General features: G+C 40.1%; 1 protein-coding gene across 1 annotated transcript; it reads right to left on the minus strand.

Annotated features, from left to right (window-relative positions):
- Nucleotides 1-947: 947 nt before the first annotated feature.
- On the minus strand, nucleotides 948-14,261 carry cd44b (CD44 molecule (IN blood group) b). Its single transcript, XM_029434680.1, has 8 exons — nucleotides 13,775-14,261; nucleotides 6,466-6,631; nucleotides 5,718-5,860; nucleotides 5,528-5,584; nucleotides 4,076-4,456; nucleotides 3,272-3,358; nucleotides 3,022-3,100; nucleotides 948-2,891 (listed from the first exon to the last, which is right to left on the minus strand). Exons 1-8 carry the CDS (start codon nucleotides 13,839-13,841, stop codon nucleotides 2,678-2,680), a joined length of 1,194 nt encoding a protein of 397 aa, XP_029290540.1. The 5' UTR covers nucleotides 13,842-14,261; the 3' UTR covers nucleotides 948-2,677.
- Between the last annotated feature and the right edge of the window lie 7,324 nt (nucleotides 14,262-21,585).

The following is a 21,585-nucleotide window of genomic DNA, read 5'->3' on the forward strand; positions in this document are numbered from 1 at the left end:
AGAGCTGAATATTGACAATATGCTGTCATTCAGACCACAATGTATGAACTGCACACTCCAACGCCAATTGGGAGGGTGTATGAAAAACATAACATTTGAGATAAAAGAATATTAGGTATGAAAATAGAAATATGCTCTGAGGTGGAGTCTCAGTTGAATTCTATCATGAGTGATGACACTGTGATGTGCACATTGGATATCCAATTTAGCAAGAACAATATCTGAAAGAGAGTGAAAAACAAGCTTAATACTTTTGTGCTTGGAAGTCAAAACTTGAGCAATAACACACTTGTCAAGCATAATTCTTCACTGCATTATAGTAGATAAAAATATAAATTAATGTGTAATACTTTTATGAAACTATTGGCATTATCGGGGGGAGAAAAAAGAGAGTATGTTTTTATATACAACCATGTTTTCTGCTTGTGAATATATATGTCATTAGTATCCTCATTAGTCCCTACTGCATTACATAAATAACTAATGCAAATGTAGAAATATATACTACAAAATGATGAGTGGGAATCGCAGAGAATGCAGGTGCTTCTCAAAATGAGAATAATTGACTACATATAAGTCATTTGTGTTGGCAGCTTTACGTCTGAGCAGCTTTAGATCAGTGCTTAATGATTGAGCGCACTGTACACTAAATGCATGCTAAATAAGCGGTAATTGTGCTGCTTACAATGTTTGTCAATGGGAACAGCTTGATGCAGTTCAACACTATATGGAAAGATGCCATCTATATCTTTCAAAATGGCCGTCTTTATCTCAGTCTTTGTTTCCCACGTTAACATGCTTTCACATCACGACCCCGGTGCCATGGAAACCTCACTTCCTCTTATGTGGCGGCAATGTACACTCGCTCCCTGTCATGCCATTCACTCGCTCCTTTTTTGTCTGCACACATACAGAGCAATCAGTGAGTGAACACACCGCATTCCTGCCCATCTTTCTATACACATTTATTTTTGTTCATGACTTTACAAAGCTTTTCAGCAACATATTTTGCAAATTTGTCATAAAACCTGCCTACACGAGTACATTTGCTACTTCTCATCAAATTGAATCATAAGAGCAAAAGTAAGAGAAAAAAAACGGAACAAGTCAGAAACAGAACAGTTTGCAATCGCTGTATGTAATTCAGCGTTTTCATACTGAACCAGGAAGAATTAGCTGTCACACAGGGAATAATATTGATATGACACAATGTATGATATATTTCACCAATGAGAAGGTCAGTAGAAAAACTGCAGCATTTTGTTTACATGTGTGAAATGTACATTTAGGCCTGGGCAAGCACACAAGCATCATTTATCACACCCCTCCCCCTCGGGAGCACACAGACGACGTTGTTACAGCCCCTTTCTTATGAAAAAACCTTTACATTGCTATGTGTTTACAGCAAATGGGCCCCCCATTATCATATGTGCCACGTAGTTTAGCATCTAAAGCTAGGTTGCTGTCACTCACATTGTCACGGCAGGAAATGTGTGTTTTGCTCTTACCAATTCAAAAAATGATTAATGTATCCAATTATTAATTTTTCTCTATCTTTTTTCTTAGTCAATGTACACACTGTGTATATAGTATGTATACAGTACATCATCTTAATCGTTCTACTTATCCTCAGGATAACATCAGGGACTTCATATCATCATTTTCCCAACCAAATATAAATGTATACCATAATAACTGACTTCAATGGTGCATCAATTGCACAGTATTGGATGCTATACATCAAGTTGATTCATACAATATCCACTCCACTTTGACTATTGCAAAAATCTATTCACAATTGTTTACATCAGATGTACTGTTTTCTAATTAAATAGCTCTCAAAAAATGACACATACCTTTATTTAAAAAGGAAACAAAGCCCCCTTTCTACCAAAAAACAAAAAGCACTGGCAGCTATTGCTAAGGTATTTCCAAAACATATACTTTATATACAGGCAACAAGAAAAAGGGAATCAAAGCTGCATAAATTATGTGACATCCCCAGTTGTCTTGAAAAAGAAAAAGAAAAAAAACTCCAGTCCACAGGTAATGTCTGAAATATACACAAGGTTATAACAATAAGCGAACAAAACAGAGAAATAAAACATCATGGGTTGTTTTGCTCAAGATAATATTTTTTTCAGTATCTCAAACAAAATGATCCAGTTCTAATCATTGATTTATTATTTCCCATTATGGCTTGAAGGGCCTACAATTTAGGATCCACCAATTCTCTAAAATGTTTTTCATCAATTTGTTCTTTACAAATGTGACCCTCCCCACCCGCTCCCTTTAAAACCCATGTCTATCCAGCCCTGTCATCAAACACAAACACATCAAACACATTCACACAGCCTGCTATGCACCAATGCATGATACCCCACCATGCATGACACTCTTTGACCGCCATTCAGTCCTAGCTAACCTGGCATACCACACAAACAAAATGCTGCACATGTTGGTTTGAAGGACCTACTGAGAGTCAACAGCTTCAGACCCAGTACAATACTTTGTACCTCAGTTAGACAATCTTTCTCAATAACACAATAACACACCCTCACAAAGCAGTTTTTACCCCCAGTGTTTGGAGCCCATAGCCCTAACCCCCCCCAACCATCCTCACTCTAACCCTCCCTATCCTCACCTACTCTTCCCTGTCTACCTCTACACTCATGTCTCATGCCAGCTGCTCTTTCTCTGGCGACTCCTCTAGCTTGATGACGGTGAACTCCTCCGTGTTGCCGTTCTCCTGGATCTTCTCCTTGTTCATGAGGGTCACCATTTCCTGCTCTCTCTCCTGGGCGTGGGAGCTGGATGCTGATGCTGCAGCACCGTTCCCCTCGCCGCCGTCTTTGGATGTGATAATCAGGGTCTGCTTTGTGCCGCACCAGCTGCAAGAACACATTCCGACATTTATTTATTATTGTTTTTCCCCGGTTTGCAGCAAATGATATGAAAATTGGAACACTGACTATTGACTACCGTGCACAGTAAAACAGAGAAATCATATTAAATGAATACCTCTTTCTTTTGGCAATAGCCACACACACGAGAAGAATAGCAGCAACTGCCACAATCACTCCAAGGATCACCAGCCAGTCTGAAGAGAGAAATAACAAGTCATGAGTCGACAGTATTAAAGCTGAGTCAGTAAGAAATTAAGATTGGATCCAAAATTGGAGTGCACTTTTCCCAACACGGTCTTATTTGACTGCAATCACTATGGATTTCAGGGTGTCAGAGGAATATGTGAGGTAACATGGGCGCTCACTCAATGAACCGCCGCTCTCCTTCTGATTAGGCTCAGGCACAGCAGTACCCTGTACCCGTCCCTTGTCATTAGGGTGTTGTGGTGTAGCTGCATGTAAATAAAACAAAAAGGTAAACATTTAAAAACATAAATGCATTTAAAACAAATAAAACTACAACAAATATTCAAATGTATTTGTGGCTATATCACAGCGGATGTGTTTCACTTTAAGTTGCCTTAAATATATGCATTTTCATCTCTCTGTGACGCTGCAGGCTTTGTAGCACCAGGTGCTGCAAGCTGCATGATATGTTTATTTTGCCTTTACATGAGCTGTGTAAAATTTTTTATGTTTTTGCCTGAAAATCAAAGTCCTTTGATTTGAATTTACAACATATGCTAAGCCTGATTGTAATAGAGGGACATAGAGGCAAAACCACTGAGGCCTGTTTTGTAATAAGTCCACAGCACAACCTAACACAAGGGGGCGTCATGTGTTCTTAAAGTAACTTCAGTCCTCCAAAAACCTGTTGCATCCGATGCTAGTGTCCATGCATTTAAAACATGAATTACTTCAAGTATCTGTATTTTCGATTATCACATTTTCAGATATACAGAGGGTAGATGAAATAACACGAAAGTTTCAGTGTAATGCATCCAAGAAATGTTGATTCAGCACTAATTCTCTTTGATACAGTCTCCAAAAACCGACTTATTAGCACCACAGAGGTGGTTTTTATTGCATGGCTATTATAAAGGAATACTTGTACTACTACTTGTGCTTTGTGGCAGGTATGTGTTGATTTGTCCTTGTGTTTTTCTTACACTCTGTTCCGGGCACTATTTCTCCTTTCTGCTGCTCATTTTCAGTGGTAGGTTGTTTTTGCTCTGGCTCTCCTACAGGTGCCGTTGAAGAAGCGTCCACCTCCCCAGAGACGGATGGCATCATCCCAGATCCAGTGGACTGGTCAAACTCTCCAGGTGTGAGAGTGACATTGTCGGTTTCTTCCTCAGCTGTGTCTTCAGTGGTAGCCTCTGGCTCGTATAGACTCAATTCTATGAAAGGAGTGGTGGCTGACAGGGTACTTTCTATTACCTCTTTCCCAGGGGCTGGCGTGGGATCACTGCCAGAAGCGTCCTCGGGTCGTGTGTTTACTTCCTGGCCTTCTGCTGTTGTTGAGGCCTGAGGCTGGGGTGAGCCTGCATCTGATTGGAGGATAAAGAGGATCATGCATGGTTACAGTCACACGTAACTTTTGATATTTTTTGTGAGAACATTTTTTAATCACTTCTTAACGATTAATCTTATCATGCCAGCTGTAATGTTACAATAATAATACCAGTAAATACAAAACACATGCATATCAGCATGCATGGTTGACTTTCTCTGTGCAGTAATGTACAATACCTTGTCAGACAATACAACCAGATAAGTCCTGCTTGATGCACTTTACACCAATGTGTCATTTAGCTCTTTTCTATCTGGATTTTAAATATTAAACATAATGGTTTTAATTTGGTTATGCTTCTTACAAGTCATGTTAACTGAAAAAGTAAAAGCAGGAGTTAAAGTCTTCTTCTCTGAGAAGGACAGTTTTTATTTCAGCGTTTCACTGCATTACTGTAAATGTTGTCAAATCCATGTACATACATCTATTTTTCATTATGAGTTGACAAATCATTATTCTGTAATTCCAATAGATCTCTGTAGGATAATACACAGCGTAAACACCTGCAATGAGGCCATGTAAAGTGTTACCACTGTGAAAGTGAAAATGGTATTAGTTGAGCAGTTTAAAAAGAAAAAAGGTAATGTTGGGGAAACTGAGCCCTCATCAATGTTGTTGTGAAAAGTAACCACACACAGCTGTCTTCTAGTTCACCCAGAGATGATTTGGGTTAGCTGTACTGTATGTCCTACCTCAGGTAACGTTGCTAGGAGCTGAGTGGATGTTGGTGATGAATATAGAGATGAGATCATTTGGTAACTCGACCGAGGTGTTGAGGTTTCATTTATATTGCTTACAATTGTTCAAATACATGTGACGAGGGTTTGTGAGTGACTACATTTGTTTCTGGGGAATTTCAATGCGGTTGTGACAGATATGAATACAGTTTCATAACTTGAAAATTCTGCATGCTTTTAAATGTTGACAATATTACACTAGGTCTAATTAGAAAAACATATTACTCTGCTTTCAATCTGTCATTTTTACAAGTCTTTAAACTTTGAATACATGGTGACGAATGGGCACTAAATGGTTATATTGTACTAACCTGGTGCATCTAAGTTTTTTACTTGAAAGGCTTCTGTACAGTTCTTCTCAGGCCCAGCTGGGGGAACAGGAAGTAGACGTTAACAAAATGGAGAGGAAAAATAACAATAGGTTTATGACTTGATATTTACACTTTTTGAGTAATAATTGAGCCTGCACTGATAAAGTGTATTCCCAGTGGATATAGTCACCTGTTTCATCATAGCAATAGGCATCATTGCCTTCATCACCATTTTCACGTGGATAAATAATCAAGCCAGTCGCGTTCTTTGCACAGTTTTCATGCTGTGTTTGTCTGAGGATGGCAGTGCTCAGATTGCTGGTCCAGCCATTCCTGAATGAACAATATTATTATTAGAAGACATATTTTGACACAATTTGTAGCACATTATGAGTCATTTGTTGATACAGAATGCAACCTGTCTCCAAGTAGCCACGTCTAAACACATTACATCACACAAATAAATGAAGTAATTCACATTGCTCAGAGAAGTAGAGGAAAACTTGGGGAACAGTTGGTGGTTTCTTTTATCGGAAGTCTAGTGATGTATACCACATGACAGCAATGGAGTATCCGTATTGTTAAACTGAAAGATCTTCTTTCTCTTTTCTGGTTTTACATCTGTTGATGAATAACGGACACCAAGTGCATTTATGGCTGAAGTTGAATTGTGGGATTTAATTATGAAGTCTGATTATGAATAAAGGTATTCCCTGTGACATTTTAAAACGGAATATTTGAGATGTTGAAATGGAAAAATCTTAAAAATGTATTTTATTCTGTATTTATTTAACGTTTTACAGCTTAAATAAATGTACGTTGCATTTTACAAACTCTAAAACGATTCTGAAAAAGTATTCAGTAAATTAAAAAAAGAACAATTACTTTTTCAAACTTTTAAGAATGAATGAAAATAAATATTAAACTTGTGGTTTCACCTGCATGTCTCCATGTTTTTATCAAAGGCCTCCTGGACTTGTTGTGGACTCGCCAAGATGCTCTGCAGCTTCTCACACACCTTTTGAGCCATGTCAAAGGTCAGGGAGTGACGGCTTTCCCCCTCAGCCAGAAATACCCCGGCATAGCTGCAGCTGCGAGAATTCACTGTAACGACAGAGAAGGAAAGAAAAATACAAGTTCATTGACTTATCGGATTGAATCATTATTTACAATATATGGGGGTGGGAGTATCCTGCAGTTTACAGAGTATGTCATTGCTTATGTTATGTCGCACTTGAAGTTTTAAATTTAAATCATGTCCAGCCAGGAACAGGGAATTGCAGTCTGACATTTTGATTTTGAATGTTCTGATTTTGACTATGGCTATGAATAGTTTGGGATCAGATGGTTGTTCCAGTCATTCTAATAACCTAACAAGACATTTTTTCTTTTCTTTTTTTAAATCAACAAGACATTTCATTTAATTTCATCGTTTATGTCGTCAAAACTCAATACCTCAAATGCATATTTATAGCCAGCAGATAGTGGGATAGCATAAGCAAAGCACAGAAGTATCATGATACAGTGTGTGGCCCTTTTTTTGCTCGTAACTAAGTGTGCAAACAAGTGTATACACACACAGACATACACACACACACACACACACACACACACACACACACACACACACACACACACACACACACACACACACACACACACACACACACACACAATGCTGTATGCTTAAAATGCCTGTCAAAAAAATATGAAATCCTGCCATCACAAGGAAAAGTTTCATTCCACTTTCCACTACACTAACTGACCTCTTACTCAAAAGAACAAAGAACACAATGCCACAACACATTGCACTGACAATGGTGCGCAGTGTGTCTCTCGTGTAATGCTCAGCACATTTGCTTAAGTTTGCTTGACTAAAGGAGAACCCTTGGGGAATGACTTTGCCTCAATGAAATGAAAACGAAAATGCAAACTAGGCCTAGCAATTGAGCAGATGAACAGGCAGCATGTGTATGTGTACACTGGTAGACCATTTTCAAATAGCCATATGTTTATTACAAAAAGAACGTGATTGGTAAGAAGTAGATTTCAGTTTCAGCACCTGGGCTTTTTCCTCATATGAGCAGGTGATCATTTGCATTGAGAATGAAAGAGAGAGACACCACCTGGGATATGGGACACACCTGTCCCTATGCTGAATATTTACTGTGACTTTGTCTCCATGGGGATCTTTGTGTGGTTTCCCCCTCCCACATAGAAGAAAGAGAATTTCAGTGGAGTCTCCATTTTGTGCAATAACACTAAAATCCCATCATTGCAGATTACATTGGAAATAGAATAAGTCATAAAATGTATTATCAACCCTGAAAATGTGAAAAATGGTAGAGGCTTAACAGATAGTTCTGAGTAAAGTGTTCAAAACAGGCACGAGACAACACGACCTCTCAATACTCACAAAATAAGTGAAAGAAAAAGTAGAATCCTTTACCACAAACACCAGATGTGAAACGGAGATTAATCGGAATCCGTACTGTTTATGCAGATAGAAAACCTTGTTTTGTGTTACCATGGTGAAAGATGAATAGGATGCGAACAATTTTCTGATGCAAAGTCACACGGCAACAACACCTTGTACAGGAAAACACCAGGCATAACATGTAAAGCGTCATTTTAGAATGCTGAGCTTCATACAGGAAAACTAATCTGCAGCCACATCTGACACACAGTTTTGAAGAAAACAAATCCACCAAGTTATCATCTTCCACCGTGCTTATCGTTTCATAAAGCTATTAGAGGACCAGTACAGAATTGTTTAAGACATGTGTTGAAAGTACTCTCAACACATACACTAAACATATAGAGCCTTATGTTTTCTCATCTGGATGATATGTCTCACAGTTTCAGGGGAAAACAGAAATTATAAAGGAAATCTTGCTGGGGCACCACATTTAAAATATAAATAGCAATGTTATTCTTTATTCTTTATTCTAAGGCAAGAATGAAAAGAAAAAAAAAACTAAAATATTGAGAGCATGTATTTAAATCCCACTTGGAGATGCAAGATATGCCTCAACTTTTAATAAAAGACCCTATGTGGCTATTTGCTATGTTGTAGCCATGTTTTACCCTTGCTGTAAAGAGAACCGACTTCCAAAAGACTAGACATACTAATAAAAAAGATTGCTGCACTGGCTGTCATGAGTAAACAGAGCGCTCGCAACAGCAGGAAGTCGAGCTCTCTGCTGTTAGTGGCAGTTGGACAACAAGAGTTAGTGCCAACTCTTGTTTTGTCAGGGAGTTTCAGTGTACTTCTTTCTCCCCTCTCTCTCTCTTACACACACACACAGACACGTGCACACACTCACACACGCACAAACTGAAAGAACCTCGTCACATGCTGCAACATGGCACAGTGTCCCTGAAAGTAAAGGCGTGAATAATAAGACAACAGTCCTGGCCTTGCAAACCTGCCCAGAGAGATCAAAGACAGCTTACCATCAGTGAGCTGAAAAGAGGGCTGACATGAATCTGAGGCGCAATCATTAGTATGCAGAGGGAACGGTCATGGGTGTCTTTATACAGTTGAGAAGCCATGCTATGCCAAGGCAATGACTCTCCCAAAGACCCCATTGTCACCTAATAGAGTTGAAACCAAGGATACTGCAAAGTTTGGGTGTACTGAACCTGAGAGAAAGGGAGCTTTAACACAGTGTCTTGCCAAAACCTCCAGCTGCTCTAGAAGTAATAGACAAGACTGACACTCCACTCCTTCACTGTCTCCCCCCACACCCCCCTCCTTTTCTCTTGTTTTCTCTCATTACCCTCTGTTTGTCTTTTCTATGCCAGCAATAAAGTCCAAATTACCCCCCACATGCAGGTGCGCAAACACACAGACAGATCACAGATGCACACGCACTTGAACGTTGGCTAGTCACTTCTTGAGTCATAACCTTTCTAGGGCCACGGCACAGCATGGAGCATGGCGAGAGAGCCTGTATGCTGTTTCCTGATAAAACACTGGCTTATTTATTATCCTCTTGTATGCATTTTTCTCTTTTCTCCTCATTCTCAGATACACCATCGTGAAAATGTTCTCACTAAAGCTTCCCATAATATCGTGCAGGAATCCCATGCTAGAACAGAAAGCCGACTGTATATGTCCCACTACTACTGTAACATCCTGTTAGCCATAGTTCATCAGCTGGTTTGGAGAGAGACCTTGTCGCCGTCACTCCCACAATGCTCCAGTGTCCTGCATTATCACACTTGAGTGACGTTGCCCACTCAGCAGGTATGTCTTTCCCTCCACTGGTCACAACAAAGGTCCACCGGGCCAGTGGGACAGGTGAAACATGAGATATGGTGCAAGTATGTTTTCACGCGCACGCACACACACACACACACACACACACACACACACACACACACACACACACACACACACACACACACACACACACACACACACACACACACACACACACACACACACCACCTCAAAGTCAAAAGAAGGACTCTCGCTATCTGATTCTCTTTCTAATGTGGCATTTCCTCTCTCACCTCCACCCATTATATACAGTTTTGAAAGCAGCTTCCTTTCAAATAAACAGGCCTGTGCACTTGTTTTCCTCTTAATAAAGGTTAGCATTAAACGATTAAAGTTCTCCTCTAAAGGAAAAAGAAGGTTTCAATGAATCCAACTAGATAATCTGATAAAACATTGACCTTCTACATTAGACTTTAAAACATTCCTGACGGTGCAGAATTCATTGGCTGTTTTTGTTAGCACTTTTAAGCTATGTATTAAACTGATAGTTCACCAAACAGAAAAGCCATTTTCCACCATATTGTGTGCATATTTTCATGAATATCTGTCTTTTGTTTGTCGTTATTCTTCATGTAGCAACCCCATGTTGGTTTCTATGCTACAACACTACTGCCTGAGTCCTAGTTTTGAGTGAATGTCATTAAATAAAATCCAAATAAAGACTTTATTGGGAAGCAGTAGACTATTTGTTATTGCATTTCATAAAAATAGTTGGTTTAGTCCTCAAGCAAGACAACTGGAATGGGGCCATATGTGGATATTCAATGTGATAAGCAAATGCAAAAACTCATTACAAGTTATTATAAAATAAGTAACATACAAATTGTCAAATGACACACAGAGCTAATTCTCTTTAGACAGGTAACATGCATAAAAACTACATCCCAACTAAATAGCGATCGCTAATCCGTTACGTGCTTGTGAAACTTTCAAGTGCTTTGGCTTAGGTTTACAGAATGGCAGCAAATATTAGAAATGGTTTTAAAAACCTGACAGCCATGTGCAAACAGACTCTGAAATGAGCAACTATTAAAGAAAATATTGTTCACTTTATACATACACAAATAAAAAGGTTAAAACGACACTTTGGACATTGCCAAATTAGCTTTCAATCTGTATGCCACATGGATGCAATGGGACAAGATTTTGATAGTCTGAGTAGTATTGAACAATAACGTTTCAGCAGACTTTGGTTTAATGCAGGTAAATAGTTTGTGCGGAGAGCAAAAGTGGCTGAGCACATTTGCCGAAATGCAATTTTGGAACCCATCTACCATCGTCTGACGATGATTTAGCTTTGTAATAGTCTGTAAAGTGGCTACTTGTGAAACATCTTGTCATAGACGTTTTCTCTCAACTCCAACTCCAGTTGATAATCGCACTGTAAAGAATAAGCAGCGCACGGAAAAGGAAGTCTTTGCACAGATATCCGCTGGCTATTTTGCACCTTGCACCTTCAGACTGATAGCCGGTGGGTTCCTCAGTCATCACACCCTCGCTTTAGTTTCTCCAGACTTAACGTAACTCAGTTAGACTTAACTCAACAGAAAGCAAATGACTTTATTTCCAAAAATCTCAATGCCTATATAGTGTCTTGTTTGCAAAATGATAGGATAAGTGACCTCTTCCTTTGTGTGTGTGCTTAACATCTAAATATAGATCCAGTATAATCTGCTGCTATGCCTGATGATACAGTGAGTTTGGATATCATTGCATCGTGAAGGAGGATGTGTGTACATTACAGAGCTCTTTCTGAGCAGTTTTCCCATGGACACAAAGACTTTAGTGTATATGAAGAGGCGAAGCACGCAGGGGGAGAGTAGGTACGAGCATGAAACTCACAAAAAAGAGTTTAAAAAGTAATCCCATGGTTTAACAGCACAGAAAGAAATAGACAAAAACCTGGAATATAAGCACCCCTGCACAATTTAAGAGCAGTTCAATCAATGTCAAAGGCACTGGGTAAAGAAGAGAACAATTAAAACAGGAGAGAAGTTAAACAAGATATTGGTGCAGGGCCATTCGGCTTCAGGGTAGTTGATTTGCAGAGGAGGTTGGTAGAGAAGGCAAACACGTGTCTGAGAGTCTCAGGTGGCAGGAGATGGTACTCAAAGCCTGTACAGGCACAAGCCTTCTTTGTAAGGGCCCAGTCTCAGCCCACAGAGCCCCTGACCACCCCTCACCTTGAAACATAACACTGATGCATGCAGGAGGGGTCGTTTCGCCAAGGAGGCAAATACGGCCACATTTGCAGGAAGTCCAGCGGTCAGGTTGGCCCGAGTGCATTTGAGTTTGTGTGTGAGAGAGAGAGAGAGAGAGAGAGAGAGAGAGAGAGAGAGAGAGAGAGAGAGAGAGAGAGAGAGAGAGAGAGAGAGAGAGAGAGAGAGAGAGAGAGAGAGAGAGAGAGAGAGAGAGAGAGAGAGAGAATGGACAATCTGCACTTGCTATCTATATAGGAAACTCAAAAGATACAATAGCAGTAAACTCACACATAAGATAAAGTTAGTGAGAGTTTTGGATGTGTTGAAAGCTCTGCATATGTTGATAAGACACACATTTGACAATCTGTAACATTTGAAAGATCATCACAGATAATATAACTCTTTGCATTTTAATGATCAACTGAATTATTAAAGTGCAGTAATGAATTTGAATCATACCAAATTGGGCTTTTATTACACTCCTTGCAGGGGACATAGTTGCGTATGATTAATTAATTAATGGATGAAATTAATTCAAACAACTACAGAGGGAAACAATTATTTGAATACCTTTAAGGCATTTTCAGTCCAGTTACCAGTCAAATTACTTTTTTTTCCAAGACATATTTTGTAGAATCATACATGTTCATAGATGCTATCGGTGGGCAGACCATCAGTGTCGTTAAAAGACTCCATACATCTCATCTTGGTTAACTGGTCAGGCCACAAGTCCATGAATCCTGCTCTTAATGGTGTGCTTTATGCATAACACAACCACAGGTTTAAGGTTCAAAGACAACATCTTGACCAGGACACTTCTAGCCAGACACCAATCACTCTCGACACTCAAGCATAGAGATACAAACGCAAACACAAAAGCTCACAACCCCTCAGCACACAAGGTGTCTTAAGGGGGTAAACACACGTTGAAGCACAAGGGGGGGGGGAATCGCCTTTCCTCTTCCAACATACAGTGCACATACAAGCTGTTTAGGCAGCCTCTTATTTGCCTTTAAATACTGGTCAGATTTATGCCCTGATGCTGATCGTTCAAACCTGTTTGATTCAGCACCAACTTCACCTCCAAAGACATATCGCTCCGAGCAACAAATCCAATCAAACCTTACACAGAAAGCACATGTGAGACAGAGAGAAAAGCAGTAGACATTGAGGGAGGGGGGGGGGGCTAGAGCGATTGCTGAACATCCTTTGTGTCAGAGAATAAAGAATTAAGCATGGCAGCACAGACTCTAGCTGTATCAGCACAGCAAAGAAGGGGGAAAAACACCTCTCTATTTCTGCTTCTACCTGAAAAGGACTGCTTGTGAAAGCTACACTGATCATCCAAAAGCCTGATGAATAAGGTTCACTTCCCAGCGTGTGAAAGTGTGTGAGACAGAGAGTGAGCAAGAGCCTCCTTTGTGTCTGTCAGGAGTCTCAGACTGCCAGACGTAAGCCTGTCTGTGCTGGTGTAGCACGCGCGCTCTTGCCGGCATTCACTCATCCATTCTACAAGCAGCAGCAGCAGCAGCAGAGCACAGCCTCTGTCTTACACTGTCTACCCTTTACATGAACGCTCACTCAAATACTCAACAAGGATCAAGAAGGGAAACAAAAAACAATACGGACTGGTCCTAAAATCTGAAAAGAAAGGAGAGTTGCCAGCCAGGCACCATTTAAGCAGAATAAGGTTAAAAAAATAATTTAAAAAAGCCCAAACAAAGAGCCATCCGCTGGGCGAAGGCACAGTCTCCTCACCTTCAAGTTGGTCCGACCTGGAGGAGGCCAGTAATCCAAAGGTGACCCCCAAGAGAAGCGTCCACATCCTGGGCAAAGCGTCTGGTGATGGCTTGTTGAGGAGCTTAGGAGTAAAGGTGTGTAACAGTTCTCCTGTGGTCCTGTCTTCCCTCTGCCACGAGTAACGGTTGGTGTGTGTGTGTGTGTGTGTGTGTGTGTATGTGTGTGTGTGTGTGTGTGTGTGTGTGTGTGTGTGTGTGTGTGTGTGTATGTGTGTGTGTGAAAGGGAGAGAGAGTGAATGAGTGAGAGAGCAGCAAAAAAAAAGAGAGAGAAGAAACCTGTCACTGTGGAGGGAGTTGCTGTGACTGTCTGGTAGCTGCTGGAGCTGACTCAGACTTTGCCCCAACTTTTCTATTCTCTACCCGAAAGAGACTAGTGGCACACACGCAGAAGGGCACGAGTAGTTCATGTGAGCACACACCCTTCTGCCTCTCCCACACTTGCCCCACCTCCCCTCCCGCCCCACCTCACACAGTCTCTCTTTTCCTCTTTCTCTCCCCTCTTCCTGCCTCTACATTTATTAATGGTTAAGAAGAAGGTGATCTCTCCCTCTTTCTGGCTGCTTATCCTCGTCTCCCTCCTTCCCTATACTCCCTCCCCGTCTCCCGCTTCCCCCTCCCACCCCACCTCTTCCTCTTTTCATGTTCCTGACAGGAACAGTTTCTGAGAGCCCATCTGGTCTTTTGTTCAGTCCTCACTCCATTTTCAATTCATCCAATTTTCTTGTCTCTGCTCCTGTGCACTTTCTTGTCTTTCTCTCTTGCTGTATGTCTCAGTGTGATCATGTGCCACCAATTGAAAGAGGTCACATCCATTTCACAGAGACACACCTCATCCTCCAAGTTCCTATTGACACATGTCTCTGTATCTAGCATCTGTTTTTATTACCAAAAGAAAAGCAAACGCCACTAAAAAGTTACTTATTTAAATCTGTGTCTACTATACATAAGAATGACACAAATGATGGTTAGGTAAATCTGTTCCAGTTATGCTTTTAGCTAATAAAGTCATAAAGAACCATGGTCAATGCTATCTGCAAAATCTTCCTTCCTTAACCCCTTCCATCATGAGAAACTTCTCTCCACTTTAAGCTCGGGTAACAGATAAAGTCATTTTAGGTTTCTGGAATCTCCCCAATGACAACATATCTTGTGTTTTTTGCATGATATGTGTCAAATAAACAACTGTGTTAAGAATGTGTGACTGTAAATGTGTTGCTTCCTTAACAACCAACAACACAGAATGTCTGACTGCTCAGCATGACCAGTAACATCATAGTCATGGGGACAGCACTTGAATAAACAGATGTAACCTGGCCTTTTAGGTGAACACAGTTATCATTCCACTCAACGGGTGAAGAAATGGCTAATGGGTAAAGCTAATAATCGCAAACACAGATTACAGATAACTACTTAAGAATAGATATGATTCTCAACTACAAACTTATTAGCCTACGGGCTTCAACTGTGAAACAGAGGACATATAAATGAACAAGACTAAGATTCTACAGCCATGATTGAAGTTATATAAGGCTGTAGGCTACTTTAGCACAATAGTGCCTTGAGCTAAATGCTAATATTAAAATGCTAACATGCTAAAAATCCCAAAGCTAACATGCTGATCTTAAGCATGTAGGCTATGTGTTTACCATGTTTACCATCTTCGCTTAATGTGTTAGCATGCTAATGTTTGTTACTTAGCACAAAGCACAGCTAAGGCTGATGGGACTTATTTTTGCAGGTATTTAGTTATAAACCTAGTTATAAGCCTCTCTCCGCTACATATCTTGTAGCCTACGTGGGCTATAGTCTGGCTCGAATAATATAGCCTATGGCTAAATACCGAGTCTGCCAAAACACTTTAAAATGTATCGTCGTCCATAAAATCTTCTTTATATTTCAAATGCCATTTTTGCTGTTGGAAAAAAGAGCTAGTTTGCAATACAAGCAGAGAGGTCAAGGAAGTTCTGAATGAGCAGCATCTATAGCACGCTCAAGTCATCGCCTAATTTGCATAATTGTACATTTGCATGTAATTGTAGACACTGTAGGAGAGAGGAATAACGTTGTGGGAGAGTAAAAAAAACCTAAATATGTTAAGAACTTCAAATGAACTTTCTTCTGTTGATTCTTGGTTTATATTTTTTGATTTTGCCATTGAAATAGGCCATCACTTCTCAAAATAAAAAGTCGCTAGATTTGTCACTAGTCAGTTTTGACAAAAACAAAATCGGCAGGAGATTTGGAAAGTCGCCAGATTTAGCGAGAAAGTCGACAACATTTGCAACACTGACCCAAAGGCACAGACTATAAAACCAAGCTGAAATAGCACGTAGTTCTTCCTTGCATCGAACCCTTCCCTGTCACGTCAGATTTTGCAGCTTTTGCTTCAATCAAACACATTAATCATCAATGCTGATTGGATCATCTATATAAAAGGTGTCAAGTTTTGACTTTAGGATGCAGCACCTGGGAACCTTTACTGTTCATACAAAAATCTTACCAATCATCAATCAAATAGTTGTTGAGATATTTCAGTCTGGACCCAAGGGGTGGACCAATCGACTGACCAACTGAAAGACCAACAGACGGACATCCCAAGAGACAAGCATTGCTAAAAATACCAGAATACACCCGAACGCAAAGAATGCCATCAGAGCCCCAAACCTAATCACCATCACACAGCTCATAATGACATAATCATGCAGGAAAAGGAACAAGTGGAACTCATTGCGGAACACTACTAAAGACATAAAGACAATGTACTCTTGATAGATCAGGAACAGCCCCTCCACTTCCCTCAACATTCTCAACCAACTCACCTCCGGTTTAAGCACAAACCACTGATTAGAACAATAAGCTATGTGGGTTTTACAAGGGGCCATGAAAAACAGAGAGAACAAAAAGACTAAGATTTAATTGAAGAATGTTTGGAATTAGTTTGGAGAACACATTACAGAAACCTTTAATACTTTCATACTGACTGTTGGCTATGATTTCACACGGATTCAGACATAATTATCTTTTCTGATGACTCAATTCTCACACATCCATGATTTCCCCCAAGTAATAAAGGTCAGAAAGAGAACAGAGTATCAGAAAGATTCACACTTCCTACTCTACAATTAAAAATCACTTCCTGTTTTAGCTGTTGTCATAGTGAAACTTGTTTATGGTTTAACAGCAAAGAAACAGGCATGTTTAGCATACATATAAGGAAACCCATATAAGCTTGTACCTGAATTTGGTTCACGTTTTTTTTCTTCATGTTAACCAGTTAGTGTTTCCCCTAACATGTGCTACATAAATAAAGTTAGCTTTGCCTTGAAAATAAATAGGTTATCTTTGATATAAAGACTAATGTACATTTTTCTAAATTAAAAGGTATTTATCATCCAATATAATATGTAAAGCTGAAAATAAAACGGTACAAAAGTGTCAGTTAAATTCTAGCCGATAAGATGATGAAAAATAGAGTGTAAGAGACGGAGAAAGCAAGAAGACAAAGAGACTCTCAAGACAAATGATTATCCAGCCTTCCTTTGTTTTGGATCCCTCTTTTAGAACAAAGTCTGTCCCAGTTCCTCTCTCTGGAGAAACAACATTGAGACAAACTGCAAAGAGTTTTTTAATAAATAGTTGGGTGAATGTGTAACATTTGCTGTGATTGATAAATCTCTTTTCACACGGTCCCATGTAGGGAAGACTAAATATTAGGGTCAACACTTGAGCTCCGAGAAATGCACAAACCTCTCAATCACTGTCAGTCTGAAGAAGTAAAGTAAACTTAGACACCTTTGTTACACTCAACATGTTTAAGGGGCTGTGTGAACATGTACGTGACCTAATGAATAGGTAGGTCATATGTTTCTTTTAAGTGGCTTTGTAAGAAGATAAAAAGACAAGAGAAATAAAGCCTATTTGTAAGCTAAAAGTGAACCAGGTTTCAGGGTAATTATCTGTGTTGCATGACGTTACAGCAGCACAGAAAAATAAAGAGAAAATATAGTAGTTGAACATCTGTATACTGGGCATGACTGGGGCCTAAATAAACATCAGACTGCTGAGTCAGCCAATACGCATCCAGCTATGAATTGTTTTTTTCCATGATAGCTTTTCAATGAGGACACACACACATACGCTCTCACCAGACGCTCTTGTGGTTGGGACTACTCGTGGTAATGGCCGACTAATGGCACCTCCTTAGCATTCCTGTTAGGTAACGTCCCTTTTTCCTTCCGACCAGCGCAGTCCCTGGATTGCGACGAGAAGAGTTTGCAAGATGACCATATAAGTACAAAGGAGCAAAATGAAATAAACATCCAGCGAATATGAGTGTTTGCACAGATGTGGTGAAATGATGAGAACTACACGGTGTGTAAAATATCAGCTGGTGATAGAGACAGCATTACGTTTCCAAACACTTTAATCTGAGCTTGTGAACATGTGATCTCTAGGTATTTATCAAACAGAAGTTTCTGACAACTTCCTGTCACTACTTCCTGCTAGTTACTACTGAGAATTCAATCAGAAGTGTATCTATGGGGGTTTCTGGGGAGGTCGTCAGAATGGGTGCGTCCTTGTTGTGTATCTTTGGCCGATAGATGAGCTCTGCTTCACCCTGCAGTGTCGTCTCAGGCTGAATGAGCTATCTCGGCGTCACAGGATCATGACTGGACTGCTTCAAAAGGCTGGGCTTTGTGCAACAACAACAAAGCAAGGGCCTCGCTTGTGTTTGGGTGCTGGGACAGCAGAGGGGCGTGTTTGGATAGTGAGTGTCACAAAGTACTGTATAGCCATCTGGAATGTCTTTAGTCATCCCCCATCTGGGTCGGACTCTCAGTCAGCACGGTGATGATCAGCCACAGTAATCTCACCGGTGAAATGTTTGCAGTTTCTGGTTAATTTACACGTGCTTCCTTTCAGAACACTCAAACAGGATGCCTTAAGTTGAGTGGTAAAAGAGGCCTTTTTTAAGAAATTACATAAAGGTTTCAATGTTGTGTAACTTGGACAGAAGAAGGAAATGGAGGTACAAGGTTGTAAATTTACAGCAAGCAAAGTCTGCATCCCTGTTTAAAGAAGACTGAATAGAGAAATGCTGGGAGTAAGGGAAAACAGGGAGACCAGAGGAAATCCTGTCAACAATGGTTGAACAAACTTGAGCGTGAGATAATGTGGATGAGAGCAAGCCTCTCACCAACCCTGGTGATCATTCACAAAGCCTGTTCACACAGGGAAATATGTGTCTCTCTGTGGGTGTGAGACCAAAAAGAGTCATGCAGAGACTCCTGAGAGGCAAATCAGACTAAAATGGGTAATTATTGGATGATTCAATAGTAATACATTTAATAATATAATATATATATATATATATATATATATATATATATATATATATATATATATAATAATATTTCATTTGTATTGCGCTTTTGTAGAGACACAAAGACGCTTTACAATTTAGAAACAAACCTAGACAGAGAGCAGCTGAAACAAGCGGGGTCATGAGATGTGAGGAGGAAGTTCAGCAGGGGAAAGCCATCTTGAAGAGGTGGGTTTTAAGGGCTTGCTTGAACGATAGTAGGGTCATCAAGTTCCTTTGATTAATCATTGATCCTTTTTTAATTCTCCACAACACTGCCTTCCTTGATAAGACAGAGAAATCCATAACAAATCTATTTGATTTCATTTGCAAGCTTTCGGACTGTCAATATATAAATGGCTCCAAGCTTTGATACTGCACAGGAGGACTGGGCGGGGATGCATGGAGGCTTAGGGAAAGAACTACACCCCCCCACCCTCTGTTGACTACTTCTGCAATTTAGACCGACACATTCATCAGATGACCTATCTGAAGGATATCAATATATCAGCACAACAGAAGTGCACATTCGCCCACTTCGGTCGCCATAGCAACTGCCTCTTCTCTGCACGCATGCTGTGTGTCCATGAGTCTGACCTACAAGCCCCCGCAATATCTTCAAGACTCCATGCACAGTTCATCAAAACCTCGGCAGGAACCAATCTGATTCCTTGTGTCTGTCGGCTTTCTCGTCCAGCTCTTTCACATAACAAGATTGCTGGGTAGAGATTGGAGGGCGGCAGTCAGAGGAGTAAACGTCAGACTGTGACAGGAAAGCCAAGGAAATGTCAGAATCTGTTTTGCTGCATTTTCAGAGCTAATATTTGGAAGGGCATTGTTCATCTGCTCTGCTTAACAGTCCCGGCAGTTGTCAAGCTGATAGCAAAATGGGATATAGCAGAGAGGTCTAATAACAGAACTTGATTTCACCATCTTGGCAAACAGTAACAACCGAGGGCACATTAGAACAGAAAGAAGATAGTAAGAATAGTCTACTTCATCAGAAACATTACGCCTGAAGGATATCGCATACCAGTGACACAAAGATGCTTTGTCCCAAAACAAAGATATCATTACGCTATAGGGGGTATGGTAGCACAAGACCATGACACAAGAAATCCGCGTTTCAAAAAAAAAGAAAAAGAAAAGACACGTGGTTGTCACTCGCGCTGAGTTTCCTGTCAGTTTGTTGCTGGGGTTACAGATCTGCCATCTCATCTAAGAGTGTTACACAACTCAAAGTATCTGCACAGTGTATTTGCAAACATCTCCATCCTTTCTGTCATTTTTTTTTATGTGCTTTGATGGCAGTGTGTATATTGGCTTTGCCTTCTTAAGCAGCTGTTTCAATGTCTGCATTTGAACCTGACATCAGGTTGATCCCTGGTGAAGCGACTGTATCTCTTCCCAGCAGCTGGTGAAGTAGTGCAACACAGATAAATACTCGCACAACGCAGCGGATGGATTATGAGGGCTCACCAAGTAATAACACATTTATATTCAATAAGGAGGAGATAACTGGAAGAAAAGGGTTTATTCTGGCTGAGCGGAGGTGTTGTCAGGTGATGGAATATGGTGTAAATAAGACAAACAAATGTGCAAAGATTAAAAAAGCACATTAAAAAAAAAAAATCGGTATGACTGATTAAAGAGTGCAATGTTTACAGTAACATTTAATGTTTATTAAATCACAAATAATAAAAAAAGACATGACAGGAAAACGAAAAACTGCAGGGGCACATCACGGTCTCTTCTCCACATTGCCGTACGGTGATTATGACTCGAGCTTAAATGTTAAAGGGTACAAGGTTTTGTCCTCTTATTTCAGTGTACCTTCCATCACCTTGGTAACTAGCTCTGTGAAACGTGTATGTGTGTGTCTGCAAATGGCTAGCAGAACAGTGGGGATACTGTAGAAAACAGTTGCCAGATGCAAATCACTGCCCCCCCCCTCTGTATGTTTCCTTCCTCATTGCATAATGCGCATCTGATTCTGATTCCACAGCAACCACAGAACATGTCCGTCCTCCAGAGTGACTGACAATGGGTTAAATATGTGAACAGTTGCAGTAAAAGCAGAATAGTAGTAGCATCATAATAATAGTAATAGAAAAAGGCAATTTTTGTAAGTTATCAGTGATTTTCCCTGGCTGTAATAGTATTAATTATTAATGCATATCCTGTACCTCTTATAATTTCATTGCCACCAGAATAATCTACAACTCATATGAGGTTATTTATATCCTTAATAAAACAATTGAAAACCCAACTTTTAAACCAGCAGCAGCTCATAAAGAAGAGCCATGAATTCAAAGGTGTCTCAACAGCAACGTCTTTTGTTATTTATTTCTTTAATGTTTTTTATTGGGGCGTTTTTCCTTTATCACATAGTAGAGCCGAATTAGGC

The sequence above is a fragment of the Cottoperca gobio genome, chromosome 6 (genome assembly GCF_900634415.1).
Source record: "Cottoperca gobio chromosome 6, fCotGob3.1, whole genome shotgun sequence".
NCBI lineage: Eukaryota > Metazoa > Chordata > Actinopteri > Perciformes > Bovichtidae > Cottoperca > Cottoperca gobio.